Below are 26,112 nucleotides of genomic sequence, written 5' to 3'. Positions count from 1 at the left end.
TAATTTATACATGATAACTACAATTATATTATCTGATATAAAATTATATTCAATCTGTACATTTTAATTTATATTTGTGTAAAGGCATTTATGTATCTATTTAATATTCCCCCATATAAATAATGTGCAATTTTTCAATCATTTTGCTACAATATTTTATAAACATTTATAAATTTTTATGATAATTATTTACATTTTGTTTGGTGTGAAATAATGTATTTCCATTTTGATTTTTATGCCTTAATTTTGTTGGCAATAGTATACAATTACAAAGAGCTTATAAATTTTTTTAAACAAATATCCATGCCGGCCGTATATTTTAAATTGTCATTATTAGCTATAAAGATTAAAAATAAATATAATATATTTTAAAAATAATCCGGATAGGGCCTGAAAATTAATTTTTATAAATAACGGGACAGGGCTTGAAAATATAAAGCCTAGAGGCTAGGCCGTGCTAATGGTACCTCTTCAGGTCTCTGATACATATATAATCATATTCTCTGAAGGGTTATAGTTCAGAGCCAGGAAAAAGAAATCTAAATGCTATATTATTTTATATATTTCAGAAAATGTTGTGACGATTCCAAAACAAATATTTCCCATAAAAATTAATATAAAGTAATGAACAATTTATTACAATCTTAGTAAAAAGCAGTGCTGTAAACGTTACTTTTAAAAAAGAAACACGTTACTCATTATTGAAAAAGGAAAAGCGTTACCGTTATTCGTTGCCTTGTGAAAAAAGGAAAATGTTACTTGTTTGTTAAAGAATACTAAATATATATATAAATTTTCTTTCCATTTATTTTTTTCCATAACAAAAATAAAAATATAAAAAAATAACATATTATATATAAGATAAATTTTGCAAGAGTGATTAGTGCTCAAAACAGTTTTCACGGTGCTAAATACATTCAACTGATGCAGTAGATAAGAGAGTCAACGGGAAATTAATAGTTTTAAAGTTTCAAATTTTTTGATATATTCAATTGCTTTCGTATGAGTGACAACTGTAAAATCATAACCATTTACCTTTTTTTAAAGAAAGGTATGTATATAGTTATAAAAACTTAATTCAATCACATAATTTAAATCAGAGTATCGAACCGAACCTATAATATTTATTGTTATTTTAATTAACCTGAATCGAACGATTATTACCTCTATAAACCGATTTATATATGTATATAGGTTTGTTTTTATTTTATAATAGAATTTATTAAAAATTCGCAGTCAACCACCTCGTATAAAAACAAAGATCAAAGGATTTATACGAGCTAAGGATTTGAATAAACTTTTATAAAAAATAAAGATCAAAGGATTTTATACGAACTCAGAACTTTAAACAATCTCGTATAAAACTTTTATTTTTTGTAAAAAAACTTGTCTCATTTGAGCACTTTGGAATTTATTAATTTTTTAAATAAGAAATGAGAAATATTTATACATTTGAAATTTCAATTTTTATTTTAATGATGCTATCGACATATTATATTTGGTTCTGGGAAAAAATGATAAAACATAAAACCATATTTCTTATTTTTGAAAAAAAATTTATTTGAGTAATAATTTGGAATTAATTAATTTTGTGAGAAATATATACATTTGAAATTACCATTCAACTTGCATTTTAATGATGTGCATATCGATATATTATATGTATCTTTTGGAAAAAATTAATAAAACATTAAGTGCTGTAGATTACTTGATATTAAGGAGATGTGATCGATGTATAGTAAAAAATGTGAAAGTGATACCGGGAAAGAAATGTATAAATCAGCATCGACTAGTTGTAGGAGACCTCACTCTTAAAGGTGCCAGGGTCACTAAAAGAAAGTTTGTCCCAAGGCTGAAGGTTTGGAAATTGAAGGAGGAGAATGCTAGACGTCAATTCAATATGGCATTGGCGATTAGGGAGGCGGAGATGGCACAAGCATCTGGGGTGAATGACAAGTGGGAAGCCATGAAGAAAGCCTGGGTAATGACAACTGAGGAGGTATGTGGATGGACAAAAGGGCCGCCTAGACATAAGGAGACTTGGTGGTGGAGCCCGGAGGTAGCGAAAGCCGTGGATGAGAAACGGAGGTGTTTCAAAGTATGGTATAATAGCAAAGAAAATAGTGATAATGATATTTACAAGATGGCTAAAAGAAATGCTAAGAAATTAATAGCGAAGGCTCAAGAAGAAAAAAGACACGAGTTTGCTAAAGAAATGGAATGCGCTGATGGAATTGGAAATATGGTTCGAATGGCAAAACAGATGTCAAAAAAGAGGCAGGATGTGATAGGTGTAAAGTGCTAGAAAAATATGGAAGGAAAAATGACGATTGATGGTAGTGGTATTAAGAACACCTGGAAGATTTACATGAAAGGACTTTTGAATGAAGAAAATGAATGGAATAATAATATTAGTTGTGCAAAGGTAGAAGGTCCAGGGTGTAAATTTGGAGGACGAGATAAAGAGAGCAGTGAAAAAGATGAAGAAAGGGAAGGCATCGGGTTTAACGATGGTGGTATCAAAGATGTTTAAAGGTTCTGATGATTTAAGGATTGAATGGTTAATGAATTTAGCAAATCAGATTGTCACAGAAGATACTATTCCCGAGGACTGGCGAAGAAGTATAATTATCCCAGTATACAAGGGGAAAGGTGATCCTTTAGATTGCGGGTCTTACAGGGCTATTAAACTCTTGGAACATGCAATGAAAGTATTTGAGAGAGTGTTAGAGAAGCGGTTAAGGGAACAAATTAAAATTGATGAAATGCAGTTTGGTTTTACATCGGGAAAAGGCACGACAGATGCAATTTTTGTGGTGAGACAAATTCAGGAGAAGTATCTTGCGAAGGAAAAGAAACTCTATTATGCGTTTGTTGATTTGGAGAAAGCATTTGATAGGGTGCCGCGTGAGATTACAAGATGGGCCTTGAGAAAATCCGGTGTGGAGGAATGGTTGGTTACCGCAGTGATGGCAATGTATGTTGGAGCACAAACAGCAGTACGGACGGATTATGGTGATAGTGAGAGCTTTGAGGTGAAGGTAGGACTTCATCAAGGATCCGTGCTGAGTCCATTATTATTTATCTTAGTAATGGATGTGGTGGCTAAAGAAATCCGTAAAGGACTTTCCTGGGAGATATTATATGCAGATGACCTTGTAATAATGGCAAACAGTGAGGGAGAATTGAGGGATAAAGTTAGTAAATGGAAGACGACTATGGAAGCAAAGGGCCTGAAAATGAATGCATCAAAAACAAAGGTGATGATTGGTGGGGAATATCTAAAGATGGAAGAATCCGGTAAGTGACCTTGTGGTGTATGTGGGAAAGGAGTTGCTAGAAATATCCAATGCACCAGATGCCAGAAATGGGTACATAAAAGATGAAGCGGGAAAAAAGGCAGTTTGATGTTAGAAAGAATGACCTTTATTTGTAAAACATGCATGAAAGGGATACATAATAATGATAACCTAAAAAATGGTGGTCTGGATATTGGCAATGGGTTAACCCTAGAAAAAGTGGATAATTTTTGTTATTTAGGTGATATGCTAAACGCAAATGGTGGTGTAGATTTAGCCGTTGTTGCAAGGATCAGACAAGCTTGGAAGAAGTTCAGAGAGATGTCGTCTATTCTTACAAATTAAAAAGTTTCTCTGAAGTTAAAGGGGAAAGTTTACGTAAGCTGTTGAGGAGTTGTTTAGTTTATGGTGGTGAAACATGGGCAATGAAAGCAACTCACGAAGCCAAATTAGAAAGAACAGAGATGAGGATGGTTAGATGGATGTGTGGGGTATCTCTGAGAGAGAGAAAAACTAGCAAGGAATTGCGAGCAAGATTAGGTATAGAAATGATTGGTATGATAATGCGACGAAATAGACTAAGATGGTTTGGGCATGTGGAACGTATGACAAGAGATGACTGGGTAAAGAGATGCACAATGATGGAAGTAGGAGGATCAAGACCTAGAGGAAGGCCCAAGATGACTTGGACAAATGTGATAGCGGCGGATATGAGAAGCATAAATCTTACAAGTATTGATGCTCAGGACCGTCAAAAATGGAAAAGAAAAATCAGAGGGAAAACTGGCCTACCCGGGCAAACCTGGAAATCGCCATAAAACGGAGAAGAAGAAGAAGTAAAGGAACATATTGGAGAGGGTTATAGATTGGGTAGAGTAAGATGGTTACCGGTACAGGAGATAATGAGAGGATGGGTGAATGATTAAATTGGAAGGATGAAAAATGGAAATGATTATTAGAGAGTTATGATGGTTTACCGAAGGAGAGGATGGGTGAATGATTAAATTGGAAGGATGAAAAATGGAAATGATTATTAGAGAGTTATGATGGTTTACCGAAGACGTCAAGAAGTGTAGCGACCGTTTGGTATTGAAGTGCAGATGGGGTAGAAATGTGGACACATTTCGGTAAATTGCGAGATTTCAAATGTTATGAATATGGAGAAAGGGGTCATTTTTCAACGTATTTTCCGGAAAAAAGAGATAGATTATGATGCGCAAGATGTGGAAGGTTTAGGCAGCCGGAAAATGATTGCAGAGGAAGGATAGATACAAGAGAAGGCTTAGTTAGAATGCTGTCAATGTGAGGAGTATAGTGGAGATAGCAGCTAAAAGAGTATTGGATATCGAATGTAAAATCGTGTTTCAAATTCCGAAAAGGGAATTGAGCGAGATATTGCGATATGAAATGACTCTATGGTTGTGAAAAAAAGAGAATTCAGGTAGAGATGTTGAGAGGAAAAAGAGAGGATATTGCAGGGGGATGTTAGAGAGGACAAAGTATATTTTCAAAGTCCGAAAATGTGATTTAATATAAAAGATGGTGTCCATATTATTGATACCGGTGCGGCAATCAGGTCCGTGAAGTTGGCGGAACGATGTGAGGATCAATTAAAACCTATGCCAATATTTAGAGTCTTAATTGATCCAAATTGATCTTCAGACCAAACATCAGCGGAATCAATGGTTAATGAGTTATAAGCAAAATAAGGAAAGTGTGTAATTTTGAAGCTGGTGGAAGGATTTGAGGATCAATTACCGAAACCTATACCATTGTGTAGCCCATTAATTGATCCTAATTAATCTTCTATCCGGAAAACAGCGGAATGAACCGTTCATGAGTTATGGGCAAAATAAAAAAGTGTTGGCACTTTGCCAAAACCGAAAATAAAAAAGATCATGATCTGAAACTTGGCAATAATGTAGTATTTAATGTGTACATTAATAATCTGCAAACCGCATATCCGTATCCCTAACCGTAACCGAGTTATAAAGGTTTTAAAAACGTGAAGTTAGCGGAATTTTTTTTAAAGTGAGGATCAATTATCGAAATTTATGCCAAAGTGTAGAGCGTTAATTGATCCTCCAGAATCTTTAAACCGCACACCAGCGGAATAAACCCGTGAGTTACGGGCAAAATAAAAAAGTTTTGGCATTTTGCCAAAATTTAAAATTCGAGCAATCATTTTTTAGTTAAAGCCAATATTTAGTGTCTTAATTGATCCTCCGAATTCTTCAAACGGAATGTCAAAAAAATTAAAGGAAAGAGAGATATCATCAAAATAAAGAAAGTGTAAATTTTGACTGATTATAAACAAAAAAAATGATTATAATAATCTGATTAAAATGCCTACTAATTAAATTTATAATATCAAACCAATTTTTGAGGCAAAGAGTTTTTCTTATTGAATCTTTTTTATAAGGCATGGAATTTTTACAGCAAATTAATTCCAACTACAAAAAGCCTTTCACAAGCAGTTAATACATAATTTTATCACAATATATCTGTCAGATTGTTAGGTTATCAACAAAAATTTTATCTGAATATTCTAACAATTCGAATTAAACAAATTATTGGAATAATTTATCGAATAAACAAATTATTCATAATTCGTAGAATATTCCTATTTGAACAAAATGAATCATTTGCTATTTGTATCATTCGATTCGAATTATCTAAACGAATTGAATATTCGATTTGTTTTTGAATAAGCTTTCTCTAAATGTAAGCTCCTAAACCAAACAAAAGTTCTATTATATATTTATTTAATAAATGTATTTTCGAATTTGGAAATCATCATATAAGAATAAGAACTATATATATTCTTATATATATTTTAAAAAACTAGTTACATCTTTTTAATTGTAGCTAGTTGCAGTTATTTTTTTGCAAAAATGCAACTAGTCACTTTAACAACACTAATCATATTACTAATAATTTATAATCATAAAAATAAAGAATAAGCAATTATATGCATTTGAAGTGATTTCCATTCATTTCTTTTAAAATAAAGGCATATAAAATAAAAAAATGAAGAATGCTGTGCGTCTATATTTTGCCTAATATAAAAATCAGGTGAAAATAATAAAAGGTCTGGAAAATATCTTATACCCTTGGCATGCAACTGAAGAATTTGATGATAATATAATGATAGATATTCACATCTTTCAATTCGTTAAAGTCAAAATAATTATCCTGACCCTAAGAACGATTTCGAATTTTTATTGCAAATGAAAGAAAATAACAAGAGTCAAAATATGTCATAAAATACAAAACAAGAGTAATAAATAGGTATAGGTGGGGAAAAGACTAACTTTAGTCGATTAATCCAAAGCTTAACTGACATTAGCAATTAAAATAACTGGCTATTTAGAGGTCTACAAATGGAAAATTTTTCAGGCAGCATGGCCTGATTAGGATTTAGTCTTCGATCGGCCCGGACAAATTTGTAATAGACTCGGTTCTAAACTTTATTAAGTTTATCCGGTCCATCTCAGTTTTTTAAAATCTAGGCCCGGTCCCGTACTATTCTTTTAAATAAAAGATCTAGCCTGAAATATTTATTGAACACCAAGATAAACAATTATCTATAATATTGGGAAGTAGTTAAATTAAAAAAATATTACTGTAATAGATTGAGAGATAAGTAAATTAATTAATTTAGTCCAAAATATATAAATTATCTTATACATTAATTATATTAGGGTCCATTCCATGTCAAATGAGCAAAAAAAATGAGATTTTCGGCCGACCCCCTTCGATTTTTTTAAGATTGGGTAATCAAAGAAAGGTTAATGTAGTTCAGAATAGCCAAAATTTTACCTCGTAACATTTATATTTTTGGATATATTAGGGTTCAAAGCGGCAAAAATGACGTATTTTTACCATTATCTGCCTTCATTCAATTAAGCATATCTTAAAAACTACGTAATTGTAAATAACAAATTTAATATCAAAATTACGTACAAAGATTCTACTTTCAGATAAAAAAAATTTTATATTTTTTTCCCAATTTCCGGTCATTTTATTAAATATGCAAGGACTAAAAACGATTTTTTGGAAATAATACGACCTTCAATTTTTTTTTTTAAATTTAGTAGATATTATTAAACTCTTCCTTTATATTTATAAATTAGTCTAGGACGTGGCCATCTTCATTCTCAAAATCGATAAAAATGTATTAGAAAAGTGTATAAATATTTTCCCGAAAGGGGGCGTCTTTGTATAAAATTATATATTCTTGTAAGTGAAAATAACAATAAATGGGGCTTTCATTTAATTATAGAAATTGTCTATCGATAAAAGAAATTCAATTTATTACTTTATTTATAATTTATTATATTTTTTGCCCATATAACATATATTTAATGAATATTAATAAAATATGTCCAACCAAGTTTCGAGTTCTTGAATATAAGAAATCTTGTGCATTTCATATATGACGCCAAAAATAATATCAAAATTTTCGCTACTCAATTTTTAAAATAATTTGATATTTGTAAAATATTACAAATATTTATTATTATGAAATTATTATATACAATATAAAAGTATTATCACCATTAGAGATCTGCAAAAGTAGGCCCGGCCCGAACCCGGCCCGAACCCGGCCCGGCCCGAAGGGGCTTCGGGCCGTGTTTGGGCCTACTTTAAAAAAAAAATTAGGATTCGGGTTGGGTCGGGCCTTAAAATATTTTTAATATTGGCACTAATATTTTTTGTAAAATAAAAATATTTAATTTTATTTGAAGAAGCTAGACGCCATATGATGGCATGTATCTTTTATTCTTGGTATAAATATATAATTAAACTTTTTTTTAAGAAACAAGGCGGCAACATTTTTTATTTGTAAAATATAAATATTTAATTTTATTTATTTAGAAAGTAGACGCCATATGTCATATATATTTTATTATGGGTAAAATAATTTAAATGTTTTTTTATAAAACTTAAATTTTAAATATAATTTAAAAATGAATTTAATTTTTTTAAAAAAACAAATACAAAATGGAACATATATTTGTTTGCCCCATTTAGGTAAAAGCAATATATGGGAAAATTTTGAAGACATATTTGATGATAAAAACAAAAAACTTGATTACGTCCAATGTAAAAAATGTAATAGTATATTACAATATAAAAGCACATCTGGAAATTCTCATTTAAGACGTCACAAGTGCGTTAAGAATGACGATTCCTCTATTCCTAAAATAACTAGGTATATTCAAAAGAAAATAGATCTAAATTCTTCCTTAACTATTAAAAAGAAACTATGTGATACCTTGATCTATTATTGCGCCAAGGACATGCGTGCCTTTGATTCGATAACTGGAGATGGCTTTATAAAAATGGCTCAAAATTTTATTCAAATTGGCTCCATTTACGGTAATATTGACTGTAGCGAAATTATTCCCCATCCAACTACTTTATCGAGAAATGCTATAGTTATGACGGATCAAATTAGAACAAATTTGGTTAATAAAATAAATGTTCAATTATTTGATAAAAAATGCTCTGCTACAACAGACATGTGGACAGATTCTTTTAAAAAGTTTTCCTATTTAACTGTTTCAATTCATTATATCGAAGGTGAAACCTTATATAAACATGTTTTATTTACGAATAAGTTTAAAGAAGAGAAAAAAACCGCCGCGAACATACATAAGGAAATGCTACAAAATTTTGCTGCAATTGGAATAATTCCCGATCAAGTGAAAAATATAATATTTATATCTGATCAAGGAGCTAATATAATTAAAGCCCTAGAAAAATACACCAGATTAAATTGCAGCGCACATCTATTAAATACTGTTCTTCGAAATACCTTTAAGGAACAATCTTTGAAAATTATCGCTCCTAATATATATCAAACCCTTATTTCTGCTAAAAAATTAACCATGTATTTTAAACAAACCGGCATGAATCAATATTAAAACATTACAACAATATATCGAAACTAGATGGAATTCAAAATTAAATATGTTGAAATCTATTTATAACCAATATGATGACATCGTCAATTTTTTATCATCCAAGGGAGATATTAATAAAATGGAAAACTTGGAGAAATCTATTTTGAAAAATTTGATTGATATTTTATATCCTTTTGATAAAGCTACTAAAGAACTAGAAGGAGATATTAATCCTACTTTACATAAAGTACTGCTATGCTTTAATAATATTCTTCACGAGGATTTAAATGATTCATTTTATCAAAACAATGAAATAAAAGAAATAAAAACCAATTTAAAAAATTTTTTATTATCTAAATTTAAAATCAATATTTTGCATAAAATAGCGACATTTTTATGCCCCAAATATAGAAAATTAAGAATGTTATCATCAATGGAAATATTAGAAGTAGAGATATCAGTCAAAAATATAATTAATTCTGAAGAATATTGTCCTTCAATTGATATTATAGATTTGGATATTCAAGGCGTTTCTCAAATTGTGGAATCGCCTAAAAGATCTAAAGGTACATTTAAAATTGTTCTATTTATATTATTTTTATATATCAGGCAATGAATATGAAAGATGGGAGGACAATGAGGAAGAATATGAAAAAAAAGAAACAGATGAGCTTGAAATTTATAAGAATTTAAACATAAAAGAGAATAATGAAAATATAGATCCAGAAAAAGATATATTAAAATGGTGGAATAAAAATGAAATTAGATTACCAAAGATGACAAAATTGGCTAGAAAAATTCTAGCAATTCCTGCAACGTCCACAACTTCAGAGAGAACTTTTTCAAAGACTGGAAGGTTATTAGACGAAAGAAGAAATAGACTGTCACCAGAAAATGTTGATGCTTTGATATTTTTAAATGATAATTATAAATATGAATCTAATATATAGTTGTGTAATTTAACATTATAATTATTTTTGGTTTATAGGTATTTTTGATAGTATTTTAAATAAATAATTAAATACTAAATAAATTTTCTGTTTACTAAGATATTTTTTGCAAAAACAAAATCTTAAATATAAAAAATAAACTAAAAGCTAAAAAAAATATAATTATTACTTTAGGATGAATTAAAAAAAATTCGGGTTCGGGCCGGGCCGGCAGGCAAAAATTTCGGGTTCGGGCCGGGCCGGCAAAAGTTTCTAAAAAAAATTCGTGTTCGGGCCGGGCCGGGAAAAATTTTTTAAAAAAAATTTCGGGCCGGGTCGGGCCTAAAAAATTAGGCCCGTGCAGATCACTAATCACCATAAAATAACCCAAATCAATATAAATATTGAATCGGATTTTCTAAAATCGGCATACCCTTACTTGTAAATAAGAATAACAATAAATGAGTGTTTCAATCAATAATATAAATTTATGGGCAAATGTGATAATTGACAAGGGTCAACACATTTACGCGAACAAATAGAAATATTGTTTCGTTCTAAGGACATCAAATTTATAACATACAAATAATGGCTATCCGTAGATAGAACCACTATTGAAACACTAACCAAGCCAGTAGATGAATTTTTTAATGCCTTTTTTGAAAAATGGAATCTTTATTACCCCATTCTTTTATTTCAACGCAACAATCGTTGTATTAAAACAATCTAAAATTGAACTTATACAAAGGCCAATATTTAATTTTATGTGATTTTTCAGAAAACTATAGCTTTTTCCTTCAGGATGAAGTACCTACTGTTCACCCACCCTTTTGTTATATATTATAAAGATAATTTTGCCAATATTTGTTGCCTAAATTATGTAATGATATCCGAATCATTGCAACACAATACAATAGCAGTACATTATTTCCAAAAAACATTGGTAAATTTTTTAATTAATAAAATTTTATGTCAAATAAAAATTTTTATTTTTCCGATGGATCCGCTGCACAGTATAAAAATTGTAAAAAATTTACATATTTACCATGATGAGATGGATTTAGGGGTACAGGCGGAATGACATTTTTCTGCTACAGCACATGGGAAAAGTGTTTGTGATGGGATTGGTGGCACTGTTAAAAGATTAGCTTCTAGAGCTAGTTTACAAAAACCTTACTCAAAGCAAATTATCACATCATATGAATTGTATGAGTTGGCTAAAGAAAATATTTATGGCATATATTTTGAATATATGACCCAAAAAAATTATGAATCAAAAGAACTATTACTCAGGGAAAGATTTTCAAACTAGACCTATACCTGGAACATAGAAAATTACACCGAGATTCCAACAGGTCTACATCAATTTAAAATTAAATGTATTCCAATTATATAGAAAGCACTATAGAATATTTATCATATAATGATGAAAGTATAATTTTTGGAGAAATATCAGAATACATATGTGTGTTTATGATTCTAATTGGTGGTTAGCCTTTATTTTCGGGAAAAATCAAAATCAGGAAGAAATATATATAAAGTTTTACACCCATCCGGACCTTCTAATTCCTTTACATTTCAAGTATAGACAACACTCTTTACTTTCCAAAATGTCATATCTTAACATTAGTTTCACCGTAAACTGCTACTGGCCATAGTTATACATTGTCGTCACAAGAAAGAAATGTGCTACCGAAAAATTAGAATCTTTTAAAAGTGAATTATATATTAGATTTTTAAATTTATATTATATCAATTATTTTTAATATTTAGGGGGCCATATATGAAATGCACAAGATTCTGATTCATATATTCAGAACTATAAACTTGGTTGAATATATTTTATTAATATTAAATATATATTATATGGGCAAAAAATTTTATAATAAATTATAAAGTAATAAATTGAATTACTTTTATCGATAGACAATTTCTATAATTGATTGTTATTTTCACGTAAGATGAATAATCCTTTAAATTATATCAAATAGTTCAAGAAAAACCATTAACGCCCATTTATACACTTTTCTAAATATTTTTATCGATTTTGAAAATGAATATGACCGCGTCCTAGACCAATTTTTTTTATAATATGAAGGAAGAGTTTAGTAATGTCTACTAAATTTTTTTAAAAAATTGAAGGTCGTATTATTTCCAAAAAATCGTTTTTGTCCTTGCATATTAAATAAAATGACCGGAAATTGGAAAAAAATAAAAAAAATTTTTTTATCTGAAAGTAGAATCTTTGTACGTAATTTTGATATTAAATTTGTTATTTACAATTACGTAGTTTTTAAGATATGCTTAATTGAATGAAGGTAAATATTGGTAAAATACGTCATTTTTGCCACTTTGAACCCTAATATCTCCAAAAATATAAATGTTACGAGGCTAAAATTTTGGCTATTTCTTAAGTACACTAACCTTTGCTTACCAAATTTAAAAAAATTCGAAGGGGGTCGGCCGAATCGTGGTTGATTTGTCATGGAATGACCCATTATATTGTTATTATTATTATTATTATATAAACAACCTTGTAAATTATTTATTTATTATTGATATTATTATTGGTTGTAAAAGAGGTATTAATTTCAAATAAAACATTGGAATATCAAATATATTATGGTGCTGTCAATATATTTTACCTAGGAACGATAATAGATATAAATATTTATTTTAATAAAATAGAAAATAAAAAGGCTTTCTTACTTTCGAATATTGGATAGAGGTATATTACCGATTATTTACGTTATTTTTACCAAAATGTTTAGCAGAAACTTCATATGACGAATTAACAAAACTGTTGAAAAATTATTATTCTAAGAAAACCAATTATATTTTAGAACGATTCTATTTTTATAAATTATCACAGGTGAACAGTGAATCGGTAAATAAATTAGAAATAAAGGCGAATTCAATGATAATTGTAACACAGCGAATGCGACAAATTAGTATCAGGAATAAATAATGAAAATTTTTAAATGAAATTAATTAATACATTAGTGTTGTTAAAAGTCTATATCTCGCCAATATTATTACGCCTAAAGATTTCGTAATATTAATGAAGATATTGAATTACAAGTTATGAATTGTGTCAAAAGCAATCAAACTCTGAGAAAAAATTTATTTAGATTTTTTAGGATCCATTAATAGAGATATATTTATAGATATTACCATTCAAAATCGAGAATTTAATAATTTTTGCAAACAATAATTAATCAAAATGTGTATGGTGCTCTGTACCATCCATGATCAAAAGGAGAAGCGAAGCGCTTAGTACAAACTTTAAAAAAATCATAGGATATAAGATTTTATTTTTAATTATCGTAATACATCATAAATAACGACCATGTTCAATTATGCGTAAATTTCAACCAATAGTTCTACTCCAATTACTAAGACCTTATTATCCTGTTCCACACATCAATTACTAGATTTTATAAATAAGGAGATATACGCAAAAGGTTGTAAAAAAGATAACCTGGTAACGGTATCATTGTTAAACGAACAGGACCAATTATATTTTTAGTTAAACACATTTAGAGCTATGGAGAAGGCATATAAATCATGTGAAATATAGATTCGACTTCCTAGATTAACTATTGAGAGGAAGTATCGATTAGACTCTAATCAGAACGATAAAATCATGCCAATGCAAAACATGCCATAAATAGAATCTAATTAAAACGATGAAATTATTCTTACCCGATCCTCAATAGCAAGACACTTCAGATATCACAATAACCGAAAAAGAAAAATCAATCCTCTGAATCTACCTATAGTAAAAAACGAAAATAGGACTCGTTATCCAGAACGAATAAGAAAACAATATATTTCGTCTCAGATTGAGAGATAAAAAGAAGGAGGAAACACATGTAATTATTAATTGCAAATGAGGTTTTACCCTTCACAGTTAGCGTGAATTTGAGGCCAAGTATACAAAAATTAATGTAAGATTATTATATTTATATCATATTTTGTATACTTAGCCGCGAATTCGGGCTAACTGTGAATGCAGAGCTGTACATGTATTAATATGATAAAACATTCGTATATCAAATGAATTAAGTACTTTATTGATGATCACTTCTATGAAATATCAGAATTCATCAACAAGCCTAATATATTACATAATAAGTCCTATTTTTGTCAATGATGATTTGACCATGTTTTAAGATTAAAAGATTATGATAAAAAACCCTAATAATATGTAGATTGTATTGTCATCCTAATTTAAATAGGATTATATTTTTTGTCACGCCCGCCCGTTTCCCCGGCCTCACCACAAATTAACCTTTTCTGACTTTGTCCGGTCCGTTAATTTTTTGCCCAGACCAAATAAATATTTTACCCAGCCCGGGCTTGCAAATTTAGTCATAAAAAATGACACAGAAATAATTTTAAATATCATTCGATAATAAATTTTTTTAAAAATCAGTGAGCCATATACTTAATGAAAAAATTAATATTTTTGGCCATTTCCAGATATAATTTTTTCAAAGAATTTCTAGGCATGTTTCCAGCTAATTTTTTATTTATTTTCAAACAAAAGATCATAATTTGTCAAATTAATATAATAAAATATATTATTGATTTTATTGAAAGATTAAATGGCGTCTTGGAGAGTCTGCGATCAACCGTCTATCTCAACAAAACAGGTTTCGGTTGAGGGAACATTTTCAGGATTGAAATATATTCTATCACCATAGAGCAAAATTGGACAGAGAAATATTTGATATTTACGTTGTGATAACAATTTTATATACAAATAAAAAAATAATATTGGGTTAACTTTAAACTGTTTTGTTCTTATTCTCCCTGTATTTATAAGATTAAAATTAATCGAGCTATATATCAGACCTTCATGGGCTGGGCCGGATCGAGTATGGGCCATTATATTTCCTAACGGGCCTGGGTTTTTTATTTTTTTAAATTTAAATCTAGCATTTAAAAAAATTGCTACAATAAAAAATATTGCATATTTTTCTTCTAATAATAATATATATGTCTATTAAATATAATAAATTAAATTTCTGGATAGGAAAATTTTTTATGGCGGATATGAATGGCTCGAGGCACTTCCAAGCCTAACCCTTGATAATCTCTTAACCAATGACCAACTGAGAGTTACCATAGGATTTAGACTAGGATGCTCGCTAACACATTCACACACTTGCCACCTTTGCAACCTACCCGTACAACCAAATGCAAGACACGGCCTAAACTGCCATCGTAGCCAAGGTCGCCACCTCCGGCATAAAGCAATAAATAAAATCATCCATAACGCTCTCAATAAAGCTAAAATTCCTAACATTCTAGAACCAACAAACCTCTCTCTACAAGATGGTCTCAGACCTGACGGTTTAACCTGCATCCCATGGTCCAACGGGAAATCCCTAATTTGGGACGCTACCTGTGTCTCTTCCTTTCCCTCATCAATTAATTCAAATCCTCTTACTAATGGCGAAAATAAAAAAATCAATTTAATAATTTTATTTTTCAACCCATAGTCATCTCAACTAATGGTAATTTCTCCCAATCAACATATTCTTTTTTAAAAATTTTACCACGTAAAATTTTTAACATAACAAACGAAAAACGCGAGTCAATCTTCCTAAAACAAAAAATACAATTAGAAATTTTTAAACATAATTATACATGTTTTTTAGGTACATTTTTACTATAAGCTCTTTTTAGAGCCATCGATATTTTTAAATTTACATTTTGTATTGTATTGTATTTTTTAATTGAAATCGTTTTAAATATAGTTATATTTAAAAAAAAATAAATTAAAATTATAAGCAATTATGGGCTTGGAAATTTGTTTTAAATATTAAATATGGGCTGGGCCTGGCTTAAAAAAATAATATTTACTGTGGGCTTGATCAAAAAATTAAGGCCCATGAAGGTTTCTCCTATATATGAGTACCTTTATAAAAAAAATAATTACTGAGCCTTGATTAATTGGGTATTGAATGTATATATAAATAGCTTAGTAACTTAAATAAGCAAATATTTTCTTACCTTTATGGTTTAGTAAAACTTATAAATCTTCCCCCCCCCCCCGTTTTTTAAAGGATACTCTGAAATGTGTATAATAAAGGGTCAAAATATTTTCAACTTATTTTATTTAATATAATGAATTATATACAGTCTTATTTATGTACATTCATTAATTAATTATGAAAATATATAAAACAATAAAGGTATGCTACACTTTTGGCATTTAACTTTTGTTAAAAAATAAACATCCTAGCATCTTATATCGTCTTTTTTTTCAAATTGTATTTTGGTCATTATGAAAAATCTCACTGTATTTTCATCGAAGGAATCGCATTTGTGTTGTTCCAGTTTGACATTTATATTCAAAATTCAATTTTCACTGATAATTTTTAAATTTTTATCATGATTAAATTGTTATTACCCTATTATTGACTCTCGTTTAATGAATCTTCACTAAGGAATAGTATTCATTACTAGATTTATAATTATAAAATATATTTATTAGATTAACCCTAGTTTCATATTGTGTCACTAAGTGCACACTAAAATAGATATAAATTATTTTTAAAATTGTTTAATAATTTATAATTGAAATTAATAAATGTATTTGCAATATTTTAACATTTTTAGAATAAAAGTTATTAAACAAATTATGATCAACTTTCTTGATAAATCGGAAATTTCAATCTTTTTAAAAAGTAGGTAAATTTAGTCATATTTTATGCTTTCTTTATATATACCAGTGTCTGGCGCGGGTTATTTTTCATAAAAAATTTCAGCCTGACCTGGACTTAATATTTTCAGACATGGCCCGGGTATTTTTTTAAAAAAATTATAAGCTTGGCCTGGAGTTTATAGTTTATTTATTTTTAATTTACTGGGCCGTACTTTATAAAACAAAAAATTTCGGCTTAGATTTAAAAAAATATACCTCATCTGCATTTTACAATTCGTTTTTCAGCAAATATGAAATCATTTAATATTTAATAACTTTCTAAAACTATCTCCTTCATTTTAAAATGATAGATAAAGATTATTTTTCCTTTAATACCAAAAAAAGTAGTGAAATAACTAGGTGAAGGTATAAGATTTACAATTTCACCTAAAATTTGTGAAATATTTTATCTTTATTTTCTGACAATTGATAAAATGGTTTGAAATTGAAATATGAGAAGTGAATTAATGTAATATATTAACAATTTTCAAATATATTATATTTATTTATTTTAATTTTTATATATAATAATCGTGATTTAAAATATTTGGCCCGGGTATTTGGAAAAATTACTACGGCGAGGCTGGTCTCTGATAAATACACTATGCAATAAAGGTCATAAAATAAATATATGATTCAAATATATATACCAAGGAACGATATGCAATACCGGGTTAAAGGTGTTTGAGCCTTAACTGAACCTCTATAAAATTCAATCCTAAACTGAACGGATTTATGTTTTTTTCTTCTCTGAACCTTAACCGAGTCTATATATCAAAAAATTAGACACTCTGATTTAAATTATTTCGAAGCAGTAGATTGAATATTCATATAGTAATATAGTTATAATTAATAAACTTGTAAAATCTTGTCATGTATATTCAGGCCACATTGATCTGCAGGACTTCCTGGCTCAATAAATGTTATGTAAATACCCTTATAAATAGTAAAATATATTTATTATAAAGATATGACCTAATTATTTATGCAAATTAAGTAAAGTCATAACCAAACTCTGTAAAATAAAATAGGCACAAATGAAGAAGTTAAAAAATGGCACTTAGTTAAAAGAAGGTAATCAAGGAAACAATGGTGGAATTAATTATTTTTAAAGAACTGGCTTATTTTGGTTATTGCCACTTTCTGGGCGTATATTATTATTTTTTATATTTTTTTTAAAATTAATATATCAATTTTTTATTTAAGATATTTTAAAAAAGTTTTTTCTACAAATTTTTATTTAAGGCTGAGTCCAAAATCATAAAAATATAAATTTTGAAGAAAAAAATGACATAAGGTATTTTTAATGTAAAAATAAAATTTCATTTTTCGGTATTTATAAAAATTTATTTATTTTAAAAAAATTGGTTAAATTCAAAGTACGGTTAAAAATGTCAGCTGTTTTTTGTATTAAAGCTAATATGCAATTAAGCTCAAAATATATATTAATCAATTAAAAACTTTTTAAAAGTTCAACCAATTTCCAAAAAACACTTACTCAACTCAGAACAAATTTTGACAATATTTATATTAAGGTTGAAAAATAATTCCTATACCACCTGCACCCCTATAATTTCAGAGTTTATAACAAGTTTCAATTGAAACTACTAAGAACATATTATCTTGGAAGTAAAAATACAACCCTCATATGCACTATATAAATTAATTATTCTGATTCCATCTACATCAAAACCCTTATATACCAACATGCCAGCAAATAACTCAACTCCAATGTTTTTGCCTTAGGGTGAATTCACAGTAGAGAGCGACAGCGACACGACAATCACCACACGACATTAGGCGACAGAGCAGCTGATTTGTCGTAAGCGACATAGCATTCATAGTAGTAGCGACAAGCATTTTTTTAATTTTATAAAAATATGGTTTCAATAACAACTTTATATATCTTCGCCCTAAGGATACTCAAGATCATAAACAAAATAATTATTTCTGGAATCCTCAATCCATAAAAAACCCCTCAAAAGTTTCTAAAGATATTAGAGATGCATTTTCAGAATATTTTTATAGAAATAAATTACCTTGGCAAATATAGCTTATATTTTATAAATATTATTCTATTTTTTTATATTGATTTGTAATGATATAATAAAAAGAAAGTTTTATTTATTATATGTGTCTTAATATGATTAAAATAATATAAAACATAAATCTATACCCTAAGGATATACAAGATCATAAACAAAATAATTATTTATGTAATCCTCAATCTATAAAAAACCTCAAAAGTTTTTAAAGATATTAGAGATGCCTTTTCTGAATATTTTTAGAGAAATAAAATTATCAAGTCTATTAGAGCTTAATAATATAATAAATTTCAAAAATATTACTCTATTTTTTTATATTGATTTGTAATAATTTAATAAAAAGAAAGTTTATTTATTATATAAGTCATAAATATAATTAAAATAATATAAAAGCCTCCAATGAAATAATAACAATATATAATATTTTTCATTCTTCTTCATCAGTGTCAAAGTTGAAGAGAATATCAAAAATAATTTTAATAAGCTTCTTCTTTCCCCTTTCTGATCTTTTTGCCAGGGTCTGCTCAAGCATCACATTGGTCCAAGAATTTGTTGATTTTCTACTTTCTTTTATTCTTTCAATTTCAAGAACTTGAACAAATAAATCTAGTTTAAAATAATAATATATTTACAAATGCAAATTACCTTGATCAATATCTCTCTTTTTAATTAACTTTTTGCCAGGTACATAAGATTCACTAGTTGATGGTGATGCTAATTATATAATATTATTATTTATATAAAATATAATCACCATCATTCCTAACATCTGTAGATTGACTCTGACTAGTCTCTACACATTCAATTTCAACAGCTATATAATAATAAAAATTTTAACAAAAATTAGTATATTTACCATCTTCATATTGGAAATTTCCACTCATTTTGCTTCACCAATATTAGGTATAAGAAGTTTTATTTTTTTCAGGTTGGTGTATTGTTTCCCAGATTCTATAGTGGGAATCAAAAAAGTTAAATTATTATAAAATTTCCAGGTGGGACTGTGATCAGCCCCTGACCCACTTTTTAAACATTTCAACTTTTTATGTTCCCTCAAAAAAGAATCTCTTAGATTCTTCCATGTAGATTTAGCTATCTCTACTGTAAAAGAAAAATATTTTAAATTAATATAATCTTTAATTACCTGTCTCAATACTATTTTCTGCTGCTATGGATTTCCATATGGAATTATTTTTCTGGGTATTTTTATACCCAATTGATCTTTTGTCATAAAGACAAGGGTAAAATCTAACAGAGTTGATCAACTCTTCTTTATTTATATCCTAAAAAATATATATGATATTTTTATCAAAAATTTACTTGCAAATTTTGTATTTCGGCCATATTGTAGTTAATGTCGTATGGAAAAAAACAAAATGATTTGTAACTTGATTTTTAAGTTTAATGCGACAAATGTGGCGGGATTGTCGTGTCGCAAAAGCTCACTATGAATAGTCATTGGTAATTACATATATTTGTATTTTGTCGTGTCGCTGTCGCTCTCTACTGTGAATTCACTCTTAGACTCATAGTAACAAACTTCTCAGGTATTAAACCATCTTCTCATCATTAGCATGAAAGGAATCTGCCCAACCTGTCACAAACTTTATAAAAAAAGATGACCATCTATACAAACATGGCACTCCAGCACTCCCTTGCTCAGGTTCTAATACACTTTGCATAAAACTAAATAGAACCCCCAATCAATGCACCACTTTTGGGATTATACTTATCAAACCAGAAAACGAATTATACTCAAACCAAAGACAAAAATTATACTCAAACCGAAAAAAATAAAATCTAACAATGAATCAATAATAATAAAATATATCCAATACATAAAAAAATCAATATTATTTAAAATTAATAACAATAATAATAATGTACATATACCTAGAACACCTCCCTTATTTTTAAGAGGCGTTCTCAGGTTACTAAATATATATAAAAAAAATATTACATTTCATAATATACAATGCTCGTTTTTATTCATTAACTTCAGTTATACCCATTTCTGCAAATTCTTGTTGTACTTCCTCAGCTACATTCATCTTAGTAGAAAAACTGTCGGGTCTTTTCCTTTGCAATTGCTTTAGCCTGTGCATGGACTGAACTGGCAAATAGGAAGGAGGAACTTGTGAGAAATGGTCAGCCACCAAACCAACCAACGATAAATGTGCAACCATCCTTTCATAGATCTAGGATGAATGTTCAGCAATTGTTCAACAGACCTATATTCCGTTTAACTTGTTTTGCATGTGGAACAAAAGGACACAAAGCAGCTAACTGTCCCAGCAATACCTATGTTATCAACAATAATGATAATAATCAAAATAAAGTTTTCAATGATTCGAATTTTGCTCATTCTAACACAATTCTGGATCGTTTGGATCGTTCTAACGTAATCCTGGAGCCTAAGCAAGTATTCCTGAAACATGTTTTGAATAATCGGAAAAATTTTGGAGTGCGTAAGACGCTTATGAAGAAACCAATATTGCAAAGGAAAAGACCCGACAGTTTTTCTACTAAGATGAATGTAGCTGAGGAAGTATAACAAGAATTTGCAGAAATGGGTATAACTGAAGTTAAGAATAAAAACGAGCTTTATATAATATGAAATGTAATAATTTTTTTATATATATATTTAGTAACCTGAGAACGCCTCTTAAATATAAGGGGTGTTCTAGGTATATGTACATTATTATTATTATTGTTATTAATTTTAAGAAAATAATATTGATTTTTTTTATGTATTGGATATATTTTATTATTATTATTTCATTGTTAGATTTTAGTGTTTGAAAAATAAAAGATTTTGTTTCTTTCGGTTTGAGTATAATTTTTATCTTTGGTTTGAGTATAATTCGTTTTCTGGTTCAATAAGTATAATCCCAAAAGCACATACAAGTAAATAACAAATCACTAGAAATATTTATCTTTATTAAAACAATACCAACAATAAAAATCCCATCTAGTGTTAATTACCAAATCAATGACCATCTTACTAAATTATTTGATAATATTAACAAAGATTTGTCAAATTTAAATCATTGGAATAATCTCCTCACATTCCCTTTTAAATGCCTCTCAATCCCAAAAGATAACAAATCTATCTCACTACCTAACCTAATAAAAGGCAGACTCAAAAATTTGGGAAATTTAACACTATTAGAATATGTTAAAAATCCCAATAATTCTAATGAAATTTTCATTAATACCTGCAACAAAATTTCCAAAAAGATAAATGAAGGTGACATATGTGGTGCATAAAAATTAATCTCTTCACAAAAAAAACTCGCCCCATCTAACAACGAGACCCTTAACAACCTAAAATCTCTTCATCCACGTGCCTCTTATACTGGCTTACCAAACCCACTAATCAATATCCCCCCCATTCATCCAAGATATTCGCGATACAATAAGTGAATTTAATAAATTTTCAGCAACAGGCCCGGGTGGCTATAGACCTTCTTACTTCCAAACATTTTTAAAATCTCATAATTCCAATAATTTTTTTAACTCACTTACCACCTTCCTTATTAATATAACTGAAAGATATTCCCACATTAGCTCATCAAATTATGTTTGGAGCTAACTAGATAGCTTTTGAAAAAATTAATGGTGGCATCCGCCCAATCGCAATCGATTCATTTTTCAGACACCTGATAGCTAAAATTATAGCAAAAAAAATAAAATCCGATACTCATTCCCTGCTTGGCAAATACCAATTAGGTTGCGGAACAAAAGGAGGCCTAGATATAGGCTCTCACTACCTACGAATCTACCTCCAACATCCACCAATAAACTCCGTTTTATGTAAAATCGATTTTAAGAATGCTTTCAATACAATTTGACGTTCTTCGGCACTCGAATCTTTTTTCGATAATTTCCCCCAATACTCCCGCTTCATAGACATCTGCTATAACAATAGCACTCCCCTCATCTTTAATGGTAGCGTTATATCTGAAGAGGGAGTAGAACAGGACAACCCCTTGGCCCTATTCTTTTCTGCTTAGCAATCCATAATATGATGAAAGATCTTAAATTTGATTTTGATCACGACCTAAACCTATGGTACCTTGATGATGGCACTCTTTGCTGTAATCCACATCAAATAAGCGAAGCCTTTAACTACCTCGAAAGGTTTGAAATTAGATGAAACTAAAACTTGCTTCCTCAACCCCGAGATCCCCTTAGATTTATTTAAAGAATACATTATTATCGAAAAAGAAGATATCCAACTATTGGGCTCCCCATTACTTAATAATAATATATCCGAAAAAATTATCAATAAAACTTTTTCTGAGATGCAAAAGTTCATCAACCACATTCCATAGCACCAGCTTTTTTACTTATTAAAAAAGTGTTTATATCTTCCCAAAATCTCACGTCTCTTCCACTCATCCTCCTCCTCAAAATTTTTCATTGAGAACAATATTCGCTTAAAGGCCTAGATTTTGCTAATTCTATTATCTTATATTATTAAAAATAATGACAAAAAAATTAATGTAAATATTGGTATCGATACTGTTTGAAATAAATATTGGCAAATATTGGATCAGTTTAGTGAAAAAATTGTGGATCAATGTAACCCTAATATTAATAGTAAAATATAAAAAAAACAATAAATTAAATTTGATGTTTTTAAAATATCATTAAATTCATAGATAATGGAGTCATGCACATTGGGCTGGCCCATATTGAAAAAATTAACAAATAATTAGTCCATGCTCAGGTATAAATTTTCAGAAAAAATTTAAACATGGCCAAGATAAAATATATTGAAAATTAGGCCAGGTTATGGCTTAAAAAAAATCCTGAAAAATAAAAATAATAATGTTTTTACTTTTTTTGTTAAAACGATAATTGAAATTTCCATGGGATTGATAAAAGAGTTAGTGATTTTTATTTTATTCATAAAAGTGTTAAAAATTGAGACATGTTTGGGCCTAAATTAAAAATTCCAATTGGGAAGTCTCAGGCCCAAAAGTATATAAAATTTTGGGGCAAACAGGCTTGAATTAAAAACTTTGGGAACAATAAAAAAGTTTACTTTAATCATCATTAATTTTTTATAATAGTGATTTTGAAAAAAATTATCTCCTAAACAGTTTATAAAATCAGGAAAGTTCGGTGTGCAGCCAGTGCTCTTTCTGTTAATCATAGATTCAAAGGAAAGAAAAAATTATCAAAATATTAATAATTATTATATTTCAAATTAAAGTATTAAACAATGTTCTTTGAATAACTTTGTCACAATAATTGTAGGGTGCTATATTTGGGTCTTGATCGATTCCACCACCTATTTTGAATCCACATGTTAGCACCTCTTGGCAATTAATCATTTGTTTTCTCTTATTAAGAATAATTGGTATCTAAACTATGAATTCAGTATATAAATATATATGTTAAGCTTACACTTAAACATTTGATAGGCTCACCAGGGTGTATTATAATATTAGCCATTAAAAGAATAGAATTACGAGGACTAAATTATATCCTTTCGTATGTCCGACGAAATTAAAAGAAGAAAAGTAAAAAAATAGTTGACAATGCTGGTCACAAGTGAATATACTGGAATTATGTTAAAATGGGACGATTGACATGTTAGCTCTGGCTTATTGATTGAAGATTTGACAATGTCCTATGTCACATTGAAAATATAATTATAGTATATCTAGGGCAATGACATATATATGTCATTGAACTAGGAAATAAAGTGTAAGAGTAATTTAGAAATTATTTAGACAACAAATTTTTTAGAAAGAATTTATTAAAAAACTAGTATTTTTAATTTACAAAAATGGGCATATTTAAAATAGATTAAATAATTGGTAATATGTTATATTATAGAAATTAATAAATTAAAATATTATATATTTTGGTTATTGAATAGTAATATGTTTTAATTTATGAAACGCGCATTCATTTAATTCTGTTTATTCAAATTATATTTTTATTTTTCGGGTATGGGCTTTTCTCTCTCTTCTTATCTCCCGTAGGCGTTTAAGCAAGTGGTTTCGCCTCTTGTGCGCACAGGTAACTACAGCCTGCCCAAAAATTGTGGATGGGCTCATCTCATAGGCTACAAATTTCTTAACCCAATTAGATGGGACGAGATAGTCCAAGCGTAGCTCTGCTGTTTCATATAGCGATAAAGGGCGATTGTGCTTATTATGACGCATATTTTTATTCTAGTTATACTTTTATTTTTATGTGAACCTTTTTAATATTATATTCTAATTTTAGTTTGTAAAAAGTATATAAACAGTAGATTGAAAAGTAAATAAACTAACATTTTAATATTTCTTTATTTTAGTGTTCCTAGGACTTCTTTCTTTCTTCATGGTGCCCCGGCTCTGGGTGGTGGACTTGAATGAGATGACTACATAACCTAATGAGATGACCAAGAACCAAGAAAATTCCCTAGCACGTTCATTCACGCCAAAAGCTTCCTTCTTCATGGTCCCGGTTCTGGGTGTTGGACTGGAATATGATAACCAGCACCTAACCTAATGTGACAACCTAGAAAGAACTGATATGGAAGTTAAGGGATAGGCTATGAATTCTATATAGTGAGACCAATGATGATTTACTTATAATTCTAAAATCCACGTAAGAAGAAAAGTTATTATAAATTAAAATTATATGCCGAGATGATAGTATAAACTAACTTATTAAAATAACTTAAATGTAAATCAATCATAATAGACATATTTAAATACATAAAAAGCCTTAAAAATCTTTTACTTAATAATGAATTAACAGTTGAATTTCTTAGTGAAATGCCTATTGATATTTTCATATTTTGATTTCTTGAATTATGACATTAACTGAATTACCTTAAGATGAATTTTAAATATAATAAAAATATTACAAAGTTAAACCATTAAAAATCCTAAACAAGAAGTTAAAACTAAGTCTATATCAAAATGTAATTAAAACATATGAATTAAAAAATTTAAAAGATAAAAATCATATGATTGATTTAAAAAATTATAAAATTATATAACTCTTATAAGTAATACTTAATGTGATAAAAAGTTTTTGAAATTTAAAGCTTTGAAGACAAGAAGTTATATAAAAACTAAACATCTTCATTTTAAAAAAATATTTAAAAGATGTGATGAGGAGATCATTTTCTAAAAATTATCTTATGAAGAATTATTATTTACAAAAAAAAACACTTATTGAATTAAAATTAGGGTG

At 28.6% G+C, this 26,112-nt stretch overlaps 1 protein-coding gene across 10 annotated transcripts; it reads right to left on the bottom strand.

The window, feature by feature from the left end:
• Positions 1-295: 295 nt before the first annotated feature.
• Positions 296-24,479, bottom strand: LOC135925644 (tax1-binding protein 3 homolog). 10 transcript variants are annotated; one of them, XM_065461037.1, is made up of 7 exons: positions 24,322-24,345; positions 20,224-24,278; positions 20,048-20,186; positions 19,760-20,004; positions 19,658-19,717; positions 19,549-19,617; positions 19,278-19,509 (listed from the first exon to the last, which is right to left on the bottom strand). In XM_065461037.1, the coding sequence occupies exons 4-7, from the start codon at positions 19,785-19,787 to the stop codon at positions 19,331-19,333; spliced, it is 336 nt and encodes a 111-aa protein (XP_065317109.1). In that variant the 5' UTR covers positions 19,788-20,004; positions 20,048-20,186; positions 20,224-24,278; positions 24,322-24,345; the 3' UTR covers positions 19,278-19,330. The 10 variants fall into 9 exon arrangements, 5 of the variants coding, with proteins under 5 accessions (XP_065317108.1, XP_065317109.1, XP_065317110.1 ...); XR_010571701.1 differs by having other exon boundaries at positions 20,224-24,257; positions 24,345-24,479; XR_010571699.1 differs by having other exon boundaries at positions 24,153-24,257; positions 24,345-24,479.
• Positions 24,480-26,112: the final 1,633 nt, after the last annotated feature.

This window comes from Gordionus sp. m RMFG-2023, chromosome 3 (assembly GCF_954871325.1).
Source record: "Gordionus sp. m RMFG-2023 chromosome 3, tfGorSpeb1-WG-v2, whole genome shotgun sequence".
In the NCBI taxonomy this organism is placed as follows: Eukaryota; Metazoa; Nematomorpha; class Gordioida; order Chordodea; family Parachordodidae; genus Gordionus; species Gordionus sp. m RMFG-2023.
This window is presented reverse-complemented; position numbering and strand designations above follow the sequence as displayed.

Coding starts and splice junctions, on each gene's coding strand:
- LOC135925644 (XM_065461036.1), bottom strand. CDS start 24,369: ATGGCTAATATTATAATACACCCTGGTGAGCCTATCAAATGTTTAAGT. Junction 17,795..24,152: donor CCTACAATTATTGTGACAAA/GTTATTCAAAGA, acceptor ACTATTTATAAG/GGTATTTACATAACATTTAT. Junction 1,036..17,716: donor TACATGACAAGATTTTACAA/GTTTATTAATTA, acceptor CTTTAAAAAAAG/GTAAATGGTTATGATTTTAC.